The 17,068-nt window shown below is 39.6% G+C and overlaps 1 protein-coding gene across 1 annotated transcript in view; it reads left to right on the top strand.

Moving 5' to 3' along the window:
• Nucleotides 1-401: 401 nt before the first annotated feature.
• The window catches only part of PCSK2 (proprotein convertase subtilisin/kexin type 2), a 256,536-nt gene continuing 239,869 nt past the window's right edge, over nucleotides 402-17,068 (top strand). Inside the window, exon 1 of the mRNA XM_032859225.1 lies at nucleotides 402-672. Coding sequence (XP_032715116.1) covers nucleotides 496-672 — 177 coding nt within the window. The 5' untranslated portion in view covers nucleotides 402-495. The remainder of the gene's footprint in view (nucleotides 673-17,068) is intronic.

Genomic DNA, 17,068 nt, shown 5'->3' on the forward strand with positions numbered 1-17,068 from the left:
CCCGTCGGCGGAGGCGGACCGGCCGGGCCGGGGGCGGGCAGAGGCGGGCCCGGGGCGGTCCAGGGCGGGGCCCGACGCATCTCCCGTCCTCATTGGCTGCTAGCGAGCACACGTCACCCAGGCTGGTGCTCTCCTCCGGCCCCCGGTGGAATTGGAGCCGAGGAGGAGCTGAAAATGCAGATTTAGCCTCAAGCACAGACATACACTCGCTCTTTCTCTCAGATACACACAGCTCCCCCTATTCGCACCTCTGCCAGCGAGCCTGATTACACGGCTTCCCCGCCAGACAGATGCTGGAGGAGAACACACATTGATTTGCTGCTTTCCGAGCCCCTAATCAGTCTTTTTCCCAACACAAAGATTTTTTTTAAACAAACAAAAAAACTATATATATATATATATATATATTTTTTTTTAAATTTGCACCTTTCCTCCGAGTCCCCCACTCCACAAGCTTGCGCGCCTCCTAGCACCACTTTTCACTCCCAGAGAAAGATGAAAGGTGGCTGTGTCTCCCAGTGGAAGGCGGCCGCCGGGCTCCTCTTCTGTGTCATGGTTTTTGCATCTGCCAAGAGACCGGTCTTCACGAATCATTTTCTTGTGGAGTTGCATAAAGGAGGAGAGGAAGAAGCTCGCCAAGTTGCAGCAGAACACGGCTTTGGAGTCCGAAAGGTAAGATCTCCCTTGCATTTCGCATGTTGTTTCAAAACGGGGGCAGCCCTGCGCAATCTCATTGCAGATTTGCAAGTTTTCTTTCTCATGCGATGCAGATATTCTGCCATGGGCTCTTTAACACGACATTGCCTCCGGTGATCTTTCACGGGTTATGTAATTAAAATGTCCTTCAAATTGTACTAGTAAGGTCACAAAAATAATTTATTGCTCTTTGACTTGGTGGCGAAAACCAGATAACACCTTTCTAACAATGCCTTGCGCCCGGGCTGCTGTCCGAGGTACCAAGTTCTCAAGGCTGCGTGGGGATGGAGGAATGAAGTGTTGAACATCTGGGCTTGACGTTGGCAGTCTTTGCCAGGGATGTATCCCCCGCCCCCATCTCCTGGAGAAAGAGTAGTTTCCGACCGACAAGACTAAAAGCTTGGACACTGAAATTCACCTCCGTGCTTTTCGGATCCCGCGCTAGGAGGACTTCCCTCCCGGTGACTTGGGCCCCGGCTCTTTTCCAGGAACCACAGCTCCCTGGCTGCAGGAGACTTGGAGACATGAACTGGGTTTTCTTTCCAAAATCGGGGTGGAACTTCTCTCCCTCGCCCCTGCCCACCAGCGCCCGCCCCCGAAGCGTACTGTTAGTTAGCTCCCCGATTCTCAACTCACAGCTGTAGAAGCTAGAAAGGTAAATTTTGAGAGGAGTTCCCTATGGAGAAATCGGGACGTCTCTCCCGGTGTGTGGGCGGCCAGCTTGGCTTTCCCACGAGGGTGCGGGGATCCCCATTCCAAGAAGTTGTCAGAGTTCAACTGTTTGGGCAGCTAGGTAAGGCTCCTAATATAGGATGCCTTGGGACTCCTTTGGCGACTCCAGGGTATCCATTCTGGGAAAGCAGCGGAGAGGAGAGTGCTGGTTGGGGGCCGTGGCTTATCTATTTGTCCTTCTTGCAAAATATCTCGTCAGAAATCGCAAGTGTCCTTAGGGGACCTGGCGAGGCGTGGGGTGGAGTGAGAGTGCAAGGAGAAACCGGACGAGGGGAGCGTGGAGGACATCGGGATGCTATTTGGCAACCAGAGGGCTGGGTGGAGGTCCGTGGGATTCGGGGCTCTCTCTCCTCCCTCCTGATCTCAGGAGAGAGGCTGGAGATGATCGGCGGGTGCTTTCTTCTGTTGCTTTTGCCTCTCAAGGGCAGCGCGAACTAGGTCTCCTTTGGGTCCCCTGTCCCGACTTCCCATGCCTCCCGCCTCCCTCCCAGGCATCGCGAGGGCTCCCTCCCATGCGGCCGGCTATCCCTCCTCCGCAGGGCGTTGGCAGGCACGATTCCGACCTCAGGTAGGTTTCAGAGCGAGTTAAGTCAGAGGTCTGGGAGGAGGTGCCCGCCTGGTCTACCAGTGGCGCGCGGGCGGGTCTTGCAGTAGGGAACTTGTTGCTCCCGGGAAGCGTGGGTGGAGCAGGGGAGAGAAGATGCCAGCTGAGGGAGCAGCCCGTTGTCGTTCTCGCCAGGCGTCTGGGGCTCTTTCAAGAGTGCCACCAACACAATAAACAGGAAGACCCTTCGTCCTTCCCACCCCACCCCACTAACTTGGCAAGACTCAGGACCCAGGAGCCATAAATATAACGTGATTGTGATCGTGATTATTATTACCTGACAACAATAGGACACCCTTGTGTTCTGCAGTCTTTACATACATTCTTATTTAATATCCTCAACAACTCTGAGGAAGCTACTGTTGTTATTAAGTACATAACACTGATACGGAAATGGGTTCAGATCAGGGTCCAAGGTTAAAAAACAAACAAACAAACAAACAAACAAAAACAGATTTGAATATAAACCCAGATCTTTTAGAGATAAACTCATGTTCTTTACCTCTTGGTACATACCAAACTGGATAAGTGCTCTGCAGGATGTGTTGGGCTGTGAGGTATGCTGAAAAGGGATGTGGCATCAGACTCTAGTTTTTGAGAGTAAAGGGGCTGCAGTTGTTGAAGAAATCCTGTTCCTCTCTCCCCATGCCATGCACCTTTTCATAGCATAGGCAGACATTGCTATCTTTTTACCTACCATTTAGAAAATATGCCTTTTAGAATCTTAGCAACTTAAGCAAATCTGGGAGTAGCTAAGACAGATAATGGTTTAACTTATTAATTCTCCAAGAGGGACATTCTTTTTGTATAGAGGTAAATAGCTTAATGGGGTTTTTGATGGTGAAGTTTGAGAAAGAAGGTATAGAGATAATCTTTCACAAATGAATCTGGATAATTTTGATATACTTACCATAAAATCTGAGGGAACTCATACTTTGGGGTGAAATCAGATACCTAAGACTCTCTCATCCCCACTCTTTCTTCAAGAGGAGTCCACTGGTTTTGCATCAGCCTCAAACATGCAATTTCTATCTAGGAAAAATGAGCTTTTGCCTTGCCACCTCTCTTCACCTCTCTATAACCTCTCAAAAGTAACATCTCTTATCCAGATGATTTTTGTTCTGATACATATTTAAGTAAAAAAAATCAGTCTATGGCAGAATGCTTCTGTCTGATGAATCTTTGCATAATGCCACACCTGTGTAGAATTAACACTCTTTTTCTTCCTTGGATTCATGTTCTATCCATCCTTCAAGCCTGAGCTTGAACCTTCCCTGATGCTATGAACAACAATGTGCTTTCCATTCTCCAAATTCCTCTTTGACAAAAAAGCGAAACCTACACAACATAAGATAGTACATTCCATCATTTGTCCTCTAGTCATTTGATATATGTAAGTAAATATGGGTGTAAGTATCTGTCCACTTGAAAGGTATTAAATATTCAAGGATGATATCTTCTTTATTTCTGGTTTCCTCACCAAAGCCAGACTTTTATTGGGTTTGCCAGCCTGTAAAGAAATGTCCTTTGTTTTTTCTGTTCCTTTAGGTTTGTCCTGTCTTGTTTACATCATGCTGTACTGTACTTTTGTTACTCATTTTTTTTTCATTTTAAACACATAATATCTCTTCCATCCTCTCTCTAATACTCCGTGTATCTTCCAACTCCCTACTGCTCCATCCTTTCCAATGCACAGTGTCAGACACTAAAGATCCTTGATGGTTATTTATTCATCTCAAAGAAGGGTCAGCTCGGCAGACTAGAGGAATCTACTATTTTACTGAATTATCTCATCTAGCTTCAGAAAACTGTGACATAGAAATTGTTGCCATCAGGCCTTATTCTCAGATGAAAAACTTAAAGCACCAAGTAGTTATGTTTATATTTGGAAAGGGAAAAAACTCAAATTTAAAACCAAATTTAAAACCAAATAATTTTGTTACTCTACCAAGATGCCTCTGGGAAACCCTTCTCTGACAACCAAGAACTCCACTCTTGGGGCACCATTTTAGAGTTCTGATGTTTTTTTTTTTTTTTTTTTTTTCCTTTCCTTTCTTCCTTCTTGCTTTTTTTCTGCATCCAACACCTATGTGTGCCTAGGTCATTAACTAATGTGTATGAGTATGAACTTCTTCAGATAGATCATAAATCTTCCAAGAGAAGAAACAATATACCATGTCTTCCTCTAGCCCCATATTTAGCATGGTGGTCTGTATAAGATATAATAAATGAGTATTTGTTGATTATTTTGTCAAACTCTTACAAGGCCATGACCAAACAGTTATATTTCTTCCCTGAAGTGGAGTAAAACTACCTATAACTTTACTGTCAGAAAGGTGTGTTGAGACTAAAGTTTTCTATTTTATCATGACCTGACCCAAGGACATACATTCATCGAAGAAGATGTATATGTCTGGGAGAGTGAGTGAGTTTACAATAACATTAGAGGTATTATTCCAAAGAATACCTTAAAATTCCCAATACATTACTAATTTTAAATCCTTTGTTAAAAAAAAAAAAAAGAAAAAGAAAAGCACAATTACTTATTAAAATGACGTGTTGAGGGTGCCTGGGTGGCTCAGTGAGTTAAGCCTCTGCCTTCGGCTCAAGTCATGATCTCAGGTTCCTGGGATCCAGTCCCACATTGGGCTCTCTGCTTAGCAGGGAGCCTGCTTTCCCCTCTCTCACTGCCTACTTGTGATCTCTCTCTCTGTCAAATAAATAAATAAAAATCTTTTAAAAATATAAATAAATGATGTGTTGAAGGTTGGTCAAAAATCAAGTATGAATTTAGGTAAAAATCCAAACAGCTGACAATTAAGTGTTTTTATTTTACTACAATAGATTCTGTTTTTTATCCATGTAAGCCTAAGGCTAGGAAAATCATGTGACTACTCTTATATGTGTGATCATTAATTTTTTAAAAAATCTAGTATTAATTGTGCTGTTATATAATTAAAGAGTAAATTTCTCTTCATTTTAATTGAATGTCTAATTTTAACTTTAACTGAATTTAATTTTAAAATTAAATTTCTTTTAATTTTATTGAAGTATAATTTAGGAAAGAACACAGCTTAATAAACTTTCTCAACCCAGGCACACATGTATAACTAGCATCCAAATCAAGAAATAAAATATTATTCACATCTCATAAGTTCCCCCTCTTGCTCATTTGGGTATTTTTTGGTTTTAGGCTTTTATGCATATTGCTTCTGTGGATACTGTAGTGTATGTATTTTGGTGAACACACGTATGCCTCCCTGTTGGGAATATCATAGGAGTAGAATCGTTGAGTTAAAGAGGATACACACATTCAACTTTAGGAGACTGTATTAGTTTTCTATTGCTGTGTAAAAAATTACCACAGAGTTGGTGTACTAAAACCACACAAATTCATTATTTCATAGTTTTCATGGGTAAGGAGTCTAGCACATTTTAGTTGGATCTGCTGCTCACAGGTTGAAATCAAGATATTGGCCGACTATGTCCTCATCTAGAGGCATAACAAAGGGGAAATCTACTTCCAAGCATATTCAAGTTTTTAGAAGAATTCAGCTCCTTGTAGTTGTAGACCTGGAGTCTTCATTTTTTGCTGGCTCTACTCTCAGCTCCCGGAAGCTACCTTCATGATCTAGTGCATGACCCCTCCCATAAACATCACACTTTAACCCTTCTTTCAGGAAGGGCTCAGTCCCTGCTTAGGTTAGCCTGATTAAGCCAGGCCCACCCAGGATAATTCTTTTGATTAATTCAGATAAGCTGATTTGGGACCACAACTACATTGGATGAATCTCTGCATCTCTGCTATATAATGTAATCTAATCACAGGAATGAAATCCATCATCTTTACAATACCGCCTCCACAATCAAGGAGAGGGGATTCTACAGGGCATGCACACAAAGGAGCAGGTATCTTGGAGACCATCTCAGAATTCTGCCTGCCACACATGACCCAGAAGCATGTGAGGGTTCTGATTGTTCCACATTCTCACCAACATTTGACTTTTTATATCTTTTTCCTTTTAGTTATTTTGGTGGTTATCTAATGGTGATGGTATCTTATTGTGATTTTAATTTGCATTTCTCTGATGATCAATTGAAGCTGAATACATCTTCATATGCTTTTTGGTGATTCAAATATCTTTTTTCATTCATTATTTGTTCAGGTCTTTTGCCCTGAAAGGGTTTTTTTTTTCTTTTTTGTTGCTTTTGTTGTTTGTTTGTTTTTGATTTTGTTTTGCTTTGTTTTTTTTGTTTGTGTGTTTGTTTGTCTGTTTGATTGTCTGTCTTAATTTTTGGTTTGTAGGAGTTCTTTGGCTATTACAACAGGAATCTTTTGTCAGATATATTTATTTTGAATATTTATTTTCACCCTTTCGGTGATGTCTTAATTCCCAACAATATTGAATCCAGATTCTATAATTTCACTTTCATTTCATCATGCATCAGTTGTCAGTCCAAAGAAGTAATCCCCTACCCTCTGCCCCATACTTCTCCGATCAAGATTAACATGGTTTAGAGGGGGACACAAAATAGAATATAGATTTGATCCTAAGTATTTCCAAAAGGATTTCTAAGAAGCCCTTAAGGAACAGTTTTTCTGAAACTCCAAGAACTGCTACCGTTGTAGGCAAATAGTCCAGAACTCTACTTCCCCAACATGAATGCTATGAATTCCTTTTAGACCCCAATTTAATGCAGTATGCCTTTTGTCAAGTCCAAACTCTTACCTCAAGTCTTTTCTGACTGACCTAGACCAGAACATTCTCTCTTTGGGACTTCCTTTGCATTGAATCTATTCCTTTCTCCTGGCACCAGTCACATTTGTCACAGCACTGACTATATCCAGTGTCCTTCCTGTGACTGAAGAAAGCTAGGAACAGCCATGTTCAAAAGTAAAAATGTTGGGATTTAGAATTAGACAGTACTGGAAACTTGTCTAGTTTACAAAATCTCTCAGAGAGAGGTTCATGTTTAAAATATAGTGGTTAGGAAAAATAAATAATATAGTGCATGTAAGGTGCTGGACACATTGACAAGTGCATGGAATAAACAACCGATTACTGGGAATAGTAATAATAATAAGGTGATGGCCTCGCTATATCTATAGATCTATCTATCTAACTATCTACATGTATTTTTTTTTTTAACTCAAGAAGGCAGTTGTAGGTTGTACTTTCTCAGGAGTAAAAACTGATTGAGTGAGGAATAAACTCTCTGTCCAGTGGGAACCCATCCATGAGCTGGCCATGGTCCATGAGAGGGCCTGGCTCAAATAATTCAGTGAATTTAATTCATTATAGACCATGGTGATTATCTCAACCAATCATACTGGGCTTCCTTAGGAAATTTGATTCACTAGTTGCTGTAGAGAGGAGAATGGGTTCTAATGCCCATGAAAGAGCCCATCCAGGCCATGGGAGATGCAGACATTTTTTCCTGAGTGCCTAATAACTTTCCAGGTCCATTTCCTAGCAAAAGACATCTGTGACAGAAGGTAAAAGCTAATCACCAAACTATTTTCCTCTTCTCCATGGGCCACAGTAAGACCACATTTCCCAGCCTGTCTTGCAGATGAGTATGACCACATGATGATTCTACCCAATGTAATGTAAGCCAAAATGAAGTGCACTGCTTCCTTGCTTAATGCATAAAAACTTCCCATAAGTTGATTCTCTGCCCTCTTTTCTCTTCTGAGGCTTGATGTGATAGAGAACAGTAACTTTGGAAGCCAAATGCCAAAGACAGCAGAGTAGCAAGATTGAAGGACCCCAGGTCCCTGATTCTTGACTTAGAAGAATTTTATGAGTGAGAAATTAAACTGCTATTACATTATGGCACTGAGATTTGAGACTTTATCTTTAGAACAACCAGGATTACTCAAACCAATATACTGTAAATAAATATCCCTTTTCTTAAGTTGATTGACTCTCTAAACCTTACAACCAAACCAAATCAGATCACAAGAACAATAATTTTTAAAAGACTTATGCAAGCTCCTATATTTTCACTTCATAATGTAAGCCAACTTTTCAGGTCTTTGTGGTTTTTCTTCTCCATGAAGAATATAAAATCCATTAAAAACTTTTGTCCCACTGGCAACCGATTTGCCCTACTGATAATAGGGGCTCATTATGTGCTTCTTGACTGATAAATAAACTTGGATCACAAAGTGACTGTTTGGTCATTAATTCGGGGAAAAGGCATTTGAAGAACTAGTTTTCAAATAATTACCCCTGTAGCATCCATTTATTTATAGGTTGCAATTTAGCTAGGAAGAAGAAGTAGGTAACAAGCAGCAAGTCAATGCCTGGGAGACTCTTGTGTTTCCCTAAAATTCCCAACTTAGAAATTATCAGTAATAGAATGGATTAGCTCTTTGAGCAGGGAAAAAAAAAAAAAGCCTACAGTTAAAACTTGATCAAAATACAAAAGAAGGAAAAAAATTACACCTCTTTTTCTCAAAAATGAATATCTAAAATACAATGTTTCATTCAAAAGATCTTATTAGCTGTAGATCATAATGTTATAGCACATCAGGGAGTAATGCTATAGTTAAGTTTGCAATAATTATATATTTGGCTGTAACTGCTCAAAGAAATCAGGTTTTAAAAATAAAACATGAGGGCCCCTGGGTGGCTCAGTGGGTTAAGCCTCTGCCTTCGGCTCAGGTCATGATCTCAGGGTCCTTGGGATCCAGCCCCACATCGGGCTCTCTGCTCAGCAGGGAGCCTGCTTCCCCCTCCCCCTCTCCCTGCCTCTCTGCCTACTTGTGATCTCTCTCTCTCTCTCTCTCTCTCTCTCTGTGTCAAATAAATAAATAAATAAAGTCTTAAAAAAACCAAAAAACATGAAACCTGAAGTTCACACTTTTTCCACCTACTAGAGTAGGAGCTTCATTCTACATTTGAGCTCAGATTCATCATTTCAAAAAGAAACCCTGAATCGAATTTTTGCATTATTATTTGAGATTCAAATAATCATAGGACAGTTCAAAAGCAGGAATTTTAGTTTCACCTTCTTTATATAAAAATAGATTTTTAATATATGTAATATATACTATTTTTATAATATTTATATTTATTATATTAATTTATAATACATAAAATGTATCTATGTATAATTTATTATAGCTCAAGTCCATTAACTAAATTCCACTAATGGTTGGGAATCAAGAAATTACATTTGAATTAACACTTCCACCCTAAATGTCATGATTCCATGTTAGTGAAAGGCTTCTATATAAGATTTATATAAAAAGGAGTAAACTCTTGATAAATTGCTTTTGAACTAAAATAAATTGACCATGACTTTTTGGAGAAGGTTGTGATGTGCTGGGCTCCTGTGGTAAGAATAATTGGACATAACAAACTCTTAGATTGAAAGTCAAACATGGACACAAACTCTTGATTTTTCTGACACAAATGAAATAGACTCAAGAATGTTACAGGATGTTGATAGTTTCTCCATTAGAAAGTTGACAAGAACATGAAAACTATAGGACGCTAAGGTTGTTTTTTATTTATAACTTTAAATTTGACACTGACTCAGGAACATCTTATTCTCTTAGATTTTCCTAAATAGATTCACTGAATGACCACTCTGTATTGAAGTAGAAAGAGTTCAAAGAAAGATGAGAGATATATAGAACTATTTATTTGGAGACTTCAAGAACAGGAATAGAACAATTTAGATTTAATACATGTGCCACGTGTCGTAATGGCATTAGAAAAAAAATTATTTTGACCTGGGGTACTTGGCTTTCACTGTTCCAGTGTTTTAATAGAAGCTGAGGGTAATGACATCAGCAGTCTTGCTTTCTGTGTAAACACAGTGGGATAAAATGTGATAAACTAAGCCTGCAATGAGTAGTTGTTGCATGAATGATCAAATTTATGTTGGTATCAGATTTCTTAGACAATTCAGCATCTTCCCTCTTGAGATTTAAACAAACAAGCAAATAAAATATGTGAATACTTTGACTGGGGTGATGGCTCACCTCTCTGTGAAAGCCACAGTGTTTTTTACACGTTACAGCCTTTGTAAATGCCATGAGTGGAAATCATCAAGTTAATACCTTGACATAAGACTCTTAAGCATATGAAAAACATAATAGCTTTATTATTTTTGTCAAAATTACCCATCCTCATTATTTTTTAATATCAAGTAGTAGTACAAAAAAAGCATTGGAAGAAAAGTTTTTGTTTTTGTTTTTGTTTTTGTTTTATTACCTTAAATCTCATTACTCAGAAAAAACCATTATCAGCATTAGGTAAATTTTATTGCAGCTATTTCTGTAAGAATACATATAGAGAAAAGAAAGGTCACTAGAGGGGCACCTGGGTGGCTCAGTGGGTTAAGCCTCTGCCTTCAGCTCAGGTCATGATCTCAGGTTCCTGGGATTGAGCCCCACATCGGGCTCTCTGCTCAGCAGGGATCCTGCTTCCACACCCCCTGCCTGCCTCTCTGCCTACTTGTGATCTCTTTCTGTCAAATAAGTAAATAAAATCTTTTTTTAAAAAAAGAAAGGTCATTAGAGAAATAGTTTTGCAAAACTGGGATTACATTGTACACACTATTTTAAATTTTAAACTATCAATTTAATTATTATAAAATTTAACAGAAAGAAAGGAAACTGAAAAAAATTGATTACATGGTTACACTTCAGACAAATTAGTCACACAGACATATTGTTTCATAATAGGTCTTCCTAAAATTGAAAAAAAAATGTGATGGCATTGAGTGAGGAGTTCGTGATTATTTTACATATAAATAATAGATAATATTTAATGATATATTTAGATAGATAATATTTAGATAATATAGATAACATATAGATAATATAATGTCTATAATATAGATAGATAATATTTAATGATGTATTTAATAACATGTTTGATTATTTCATTACATATTTCAACTTCAGTGAATGTAGTGGAGTCCATGCTTAGCAAAGTGGGGACATTAATCTCCTAACACTTCCTCTGGCCTCCTCTATTCCCACATTGCAATGTTCATTAGGTGCATCATTATTTTTACATCAAGTTATAAGAAATATTAACCTTCTGCATATAACCATGATTTATAATGTTGCCTGTATTTGTTCTACATTAAAATTGTTTGTTATTTCATCACAAGTTCTTTCACCAGAATTTCTGCCATCATCAAAATCTTCATTTTCATTCATCTCTTGGTTAGCTAGGTTTAATGAAAAGCCAAAGGATTAGCATGAGCAGGAAAAGGGAAATCTCTCTCTGAGCTAAAGGAGAGGAATGGGCAGATGAAGTTCAGTGCAAAGGTCTCAGAGGAGTATATGGGGACAATACCCACTGAAGAGTCACAATTATTTCAAAGGTGAAGGAGGCAAGGTCGACACTTCCAGGGAAGGAAGGGGTGATGGGATGGGGGCTTCAAAGGAGATAACATTTTGCACATTGCTAATGGGAAGGGAGGACATGATGAAAGGACAAATGATGACTTCTGGAAGTACCGAGAGTACAAGTGGAAGAGAATGGATCTATAGTAGCACCAACTGAGTCATTTTCTTAAACAGCACTCAAGTGGGGGTGGTGGAAGTTGGGAGAGAGAGAAATGGAGTTTTCAAAAAATGGAATATCAGTAAACTAGAAGAGAAGGTAAATGGGGATTAATAGTGAAAGAACTTAAAGAGAAAGCTATGGTTAGTGACTGGGATGTTGAAACTCAAGTCTCCAAGTCCTATGCACCTCCAGATGATGATAACATCCATGGAAGATAGTTACCAAAGTCAAAAAGAGGTGAAGGTGGCCAAGGAACTGAAAGTCAAATGTACAAGCACCCATCCACATACACCTCAGTTGTGCACAGCAGTAGACAGCATTGCCAAGGAAGAGTGTTAAGAGAAAAATGAGAGAAGAGGTCATAGGACAGAATCCTAGAGAACTTTGGACATAAAGGGGAAAAGAAGAGCTGGGAGAGGAGACAGAGCCTGGACTGTTAGAGATATGGAAGGAGAATCCAGAGCTGAGAAAGGAAGGGAGAAGAGGGTTAAGAAAGAAAGAATGGGGCAAGCAAGGTCACCAGTTCTAGAGATGAAATCCTTGTTAAAAGTGGAGAAGCCACCTTAGCACAGTGGAAGAGGCCACATATGTCATTTTGGGTCCTCAAGAGTAGTCTGTGGGACAAGAGTTTAAATGCAAGTTGTTCATTTAAGGAATGAGTCTCGAAAATACTGGTAGGGGAATTGAGATGGGGAAGGGAAAGCAAGAATGAAATGTGCATTATAGAACAAGTTGTCACTGTGGATAACAGGGATTCAGTTCTACTGGGAATCTCTGAGAACTGGTGTCAAACACAGGCCCCAGAGTTGTCCTGCCTGAGGAATGAGGGCGCTAGAGTATTTATATGCCAATTACAATCAGACATTGATTCATGATTGATATTTAGTCCTGGATGGCATTACGTTTCCCAGCACTTTGACTTGGCACATGTTCAACATACAGAATTTGGCCAACCAGAGCAAACTCAGGTGAAAAGATGCAGAGGCTGGCATACACTAAATGCTAGGGCCCAAAGGGATCTGAGTGGGGAAAGTGACCGTGTCTTTTACAAGAAGGATGCCAAATTGTGAAGGGTAGCAGTAAATATGATGAAGGGGAGGTATCTAGACAATTCCTTCAAGAAGTGTAGTGCGGGGGGTGTGCCTGGGTGGCTCAGTGGGTTAAGCCTCTGCCTTCGGCTCAGATCATGATCCCAGGGTCCTGGGATCAAGCCCCACATCGGGCTCTCTACTCAGCAGGGAGCCTGCTTCCCTCTCTCTCTCTCTGCCTGCCTCTCTGCCTACTTGTAATCTCTGTGAAATAAACAAAATCTTAAAAAAAAAAAAGAAGTGTAGTGGGTAAGGGAAGGGAAAGAGGAAAAGTATTGTGGTGATTTAAATTTATGTCATTTTAATGCTGTTTATAGATAACAGTTTCTAAATGCTAGATGGACCACTTGGAAATTGCCACCCCGCCAAAAAATTGTGTTATGCCTGCCTAATTATTCTAAACGGTTTATCTAGAGTCATATAAATTTTTGTAATAATTACCTACAATTATGGAATTATAGGAAAGAAACTTAGACATCAGTTTAACCTCTCATTTTATACATTAGAAAAAGAATATTAATCCTGATGTTTATGTTCTTAACTACTGGCAATAAGTGTTTGAACCTTGTTGCTTATTGGCTGAGGTTCAGAGACTGGAACCATTCCATCTGCCTTTCACATTGAATGAGATGGACAACCTGACTGTGTGAGATTCCTATGAGTGATTAGCCACACGTACCAACTTGGTCTGATACCAGTTCATTGCAGGTCCTCCTGGCCTGCTTTTCACCCTTTAACCTATAAAAGTTTTGTGAATTCCAGTTTTCCAAACAAAGCTGCTCATAGATTCAGGGACTGATCCTACACCAATAACAACCTATTGAATTTACACTTGGTGAAATACAGAATAGGAATTATGTTTCTTTGACAGTCTGCCCTCTTCGTGACTAACACAGCACTGTACATTTAGTAAGCACTCAATAAATATGAAAATAAATGATGAAAAAAACTAAAAGCTTCTATTATCATCAGATGCTCGCTAAATGATAGGCTGATGTGTTACGTAATGCTGCAATCAAGAAGACCAAGCACTTTAAGAAAGGTTACATGAATATCCTAATTTGTGCTTGTGTTAAATGGCTTCAATTAATTAATTACCATTAATAGACTATAATTTTGTGACTTGATGGGAAATTAAGAAACCAGTGACAGAGAAAAGGTGATACACAAATTCTCTCCTTCCTTGCCCTTAGCTTGTTCTCTACTTTTGTGAGGGGAGAAAAATCAATTTTATCAGGAGGCTCTCAGTTCTCTTCAAAGGTGATGGAAGTTCAAACACAAGGCAGTTGGCATCGAAGTACCAATTCTAGTCAGTTCCTGATGATTATATATCTAGGGGTTGTCAGACCAAGAGAAACCTTGCAGAGCCTAAGATGTGGAGAGAAGGGTAGGAAACAAGCCATTGTTGATGTCTTGATGTCCAGAAGCAGCACCATTTTGTGGGTTGAGGAGGGCAGAATCAGTGCCAAAGGGAATCTGCAGAGTTGTGTCTTCAGTGTGGCTTGGCATAAACCTAAATTTGGACCCAACAGCTGAAGTCAAAAGTAACCATTCTGGCCATTAACTGGAAAGGAAGAAGAGACCAAGGAAAAATTGGGAGTTTGAAAAAAAAAAGTTTGAAAATGGACAAAGAAAGTAATAGGAGCCACAGTCATACAGAAAAAAAGTATAGAAGCAGAAGAATACTCAGTTCATTCAACAGACATCTACTTAGTACATTGAATAAGCAAGTAAGATGTCAGACACTGAGACATGGATTTGGGAACAAATAGGCAACTGGGATTCAATCCCATTGGTCTAATAAAGGTTGCAAGGTATAGAGGAGGATCAAGCCCCAGTGTACTCTTTTAAAGTCTTTGTGTCACATTTACTAAGTCTCATTAACCAAAGCAAGTGCACATAGCCAAGATCAGAGTCAGCGTGGGAGGGAACTACCCAATGGAATTGATGCAGAAACAAAACGCAGACCATTAATGCAACATTCTGCTACTGGACCTTCTATGAGTGATGACATCTCTGAGTTATCCCATCAAAGAGTAAGGAAATTGGGAAATTTTACCACCAATTCCTATACTTTCTTGGTTGAGGGTTGCACCTGAGGGGTATCAAATTCCCAGAAATTCTGCCTTCCCTAGGTGGACCAAACATGCTTCCAGAAGTCAGAGGAATAGAGTGCTCTTTGTAAACAAATGGCAATATGTTTAGTAATAGATTTATGATATAATACCCATGAGGCAATGACTGTCAACAGAGAGGAAGTCTTCCTGGGTCATGCAATGTCAAGTTGAGGTGAATTTGCATTGAGACTCATGATTTCAACAGAGCACAAGGAAAGAGGATTTATAGAGGATGCCATAACATATGTAACACAATATATCAGGACGGTGGAAGGATTTCAAGTAGTTTTGTCTGGCTAGATGCTGAAAGAGACTGAGAAAGGAGCTAAAGAAGTGGACTGGGGTCAGTTTATGAGGGGTCACCAGCACCATACAGGGGAGCTTGGATTTTGTCGATAGGTGGAAGAGGGTGTTGAAGGATACTTGGAAGGTATAACAGAATGGCCATATACAGGAAGGCCTAGGAAGACAAGTTGAGCTAACGGTGAGTCGGAGGAGCCCAGATTTCCAGGTTCTTCTGTCTTATGGAATCATTCACATCCTGGAAGCAGGTAGCACCGACCCTTTCAACAGATGACGCTGCTAGGGAGTTAGTCTTGGATTCCATTGCCACTGGCTGACGACATCAAGGATACTAAAGGCTTTATTGTCTTTGAAGCCACAATATATGGCTGATAGAGGCAACCAGTTCTATCCACGAAATGTATTCCAGTTAAGAACAAAATGATTAAATATGTCCTACTTCTTCCCTTGACATATAAATACGTGAATCTAAAGCAGACCTTCTGACTTGGGAGCTAAAAAGAAAAGCCAGTACAGTAGTGTATCACTGACATCCCAGTAGATCTGACAGGCAGTTTATTCTCTGATATGCCAAAGGAATAATGTATGTTCTTACATTTTTCATTTCTGAAATGGAAATTTTGCCTGAGGCTAGAAAGAAACTCTGGGTGAGGCTGAGAATCAGGTACTCTCTACCTGTCTCACTACCCGATTGTCATTTTAAACTTGATATAAATTAGGTGTTTAGTTCTTGGGAGGAAATCATAGTTTGAATCCCACTGTGGATTATTTGCTCAATACAGCAAACAACCATGTACCACGTAAGCTGTTGAACTGCTGCACTCCTGGTGGTAGGAAAGAGTGCCTTCTAGAATTACAGAAGGGTTGAGTGTTGTCCATGGAGACAAATGCTCAGGAGTGGCTTAGGAATGTACATGGTGTCGTGAGTGCTAAGCCTTGAGGTCAAGGTCTCCATTCTCCCTTCCAGCCTCCCCTCAAATACCTAATTCCTCCCTTGGAAACAGTTAATTCTAGAGGAAAATCCATCCGTGCATTCATATTTTAATAGCAGGTTTTTATTGAGTCCTACAGAGATAAGCCCATTGGAAGGGATGGATTCTACAGACAGAAAGGTGGCATATTTAGATTTATGTGCAAATGAAAGCATGTTATAAGTTCCCCAGGCCAGTTTATTAGATGTCTCCGGATCTGATGACTCCATCCAGCTTTAATAAATACCTATTTTATGAGTTGGGATGTGGAAAACTCTGGTTCTATACACAAAGGATCTTCTCAGACAAGGCTAACCTTATAACATGCCCTGATAAGCTGAGGCTGAATGATACCCACTGTCGCATCTGGTTATGCAAAGAAATGACATCCTCACTCCACAGGCCTTCTCCCATTGACAGAGATGCTGAAGGCACATATAAACAATTAGGCTTCTCTGCTGCATGAGTGGCAGCTGTTCAAAGGAGCTGTCAAGACTTCCACTCCTCTAGTGAAATCATATTTACTTTATTCATCTAAATAATGTGGCTTGTTTGCTTTCTGTATGAAATCGTCTTGCACTGTTTCTCATTGATTGACTTTTATGAGATAGCATATCACTTTCTGGGCCTCCATATGCCTTTCTGTTAAGAATGGAATAGCTTCTTACTGAGTACTTTCAATGATTATATTCTTTTATAGTTTTGGAGTCATGTTTATTCAAAATGTCTAATTCCATATTTTCTTCACTGCCCAACCATGCTTCCCAAGATTTAAAAAAATGATGAAAATAAAAGTAATAATAAAAATAAAAAATAAACATACTTTATACTTCATTCCCAATATGTTGCCCCCTGGTTGAGTAATTATAGCATCAGAATCCACTGAAATAGGCTATATATATTTTTTTAAGACTATCTTTTTTGAAGAAATTTTAAGTTTACAACAAAATTAAGAGGTACAAAGATTTCTTATATCCACTTGACCCCCCTCCCACCACTACATGCATATCCTCCTCTA

This window comes from Lontra canadensis, unplaced genomic scaffold (assembly GCF_010015895.1).
Source record: "Lontra canadensis isolate GAN:19392208 unplaced genomic scaffold, GSC_riverotter_1.0 scaffold16, whole genome shotgun sequence".
Lineage (NCBI taxonomy): Eukaryota > Metazoa > Chordata > Mammalia > Carnivora > Mustelidae > Lontra > Lontra canadensis.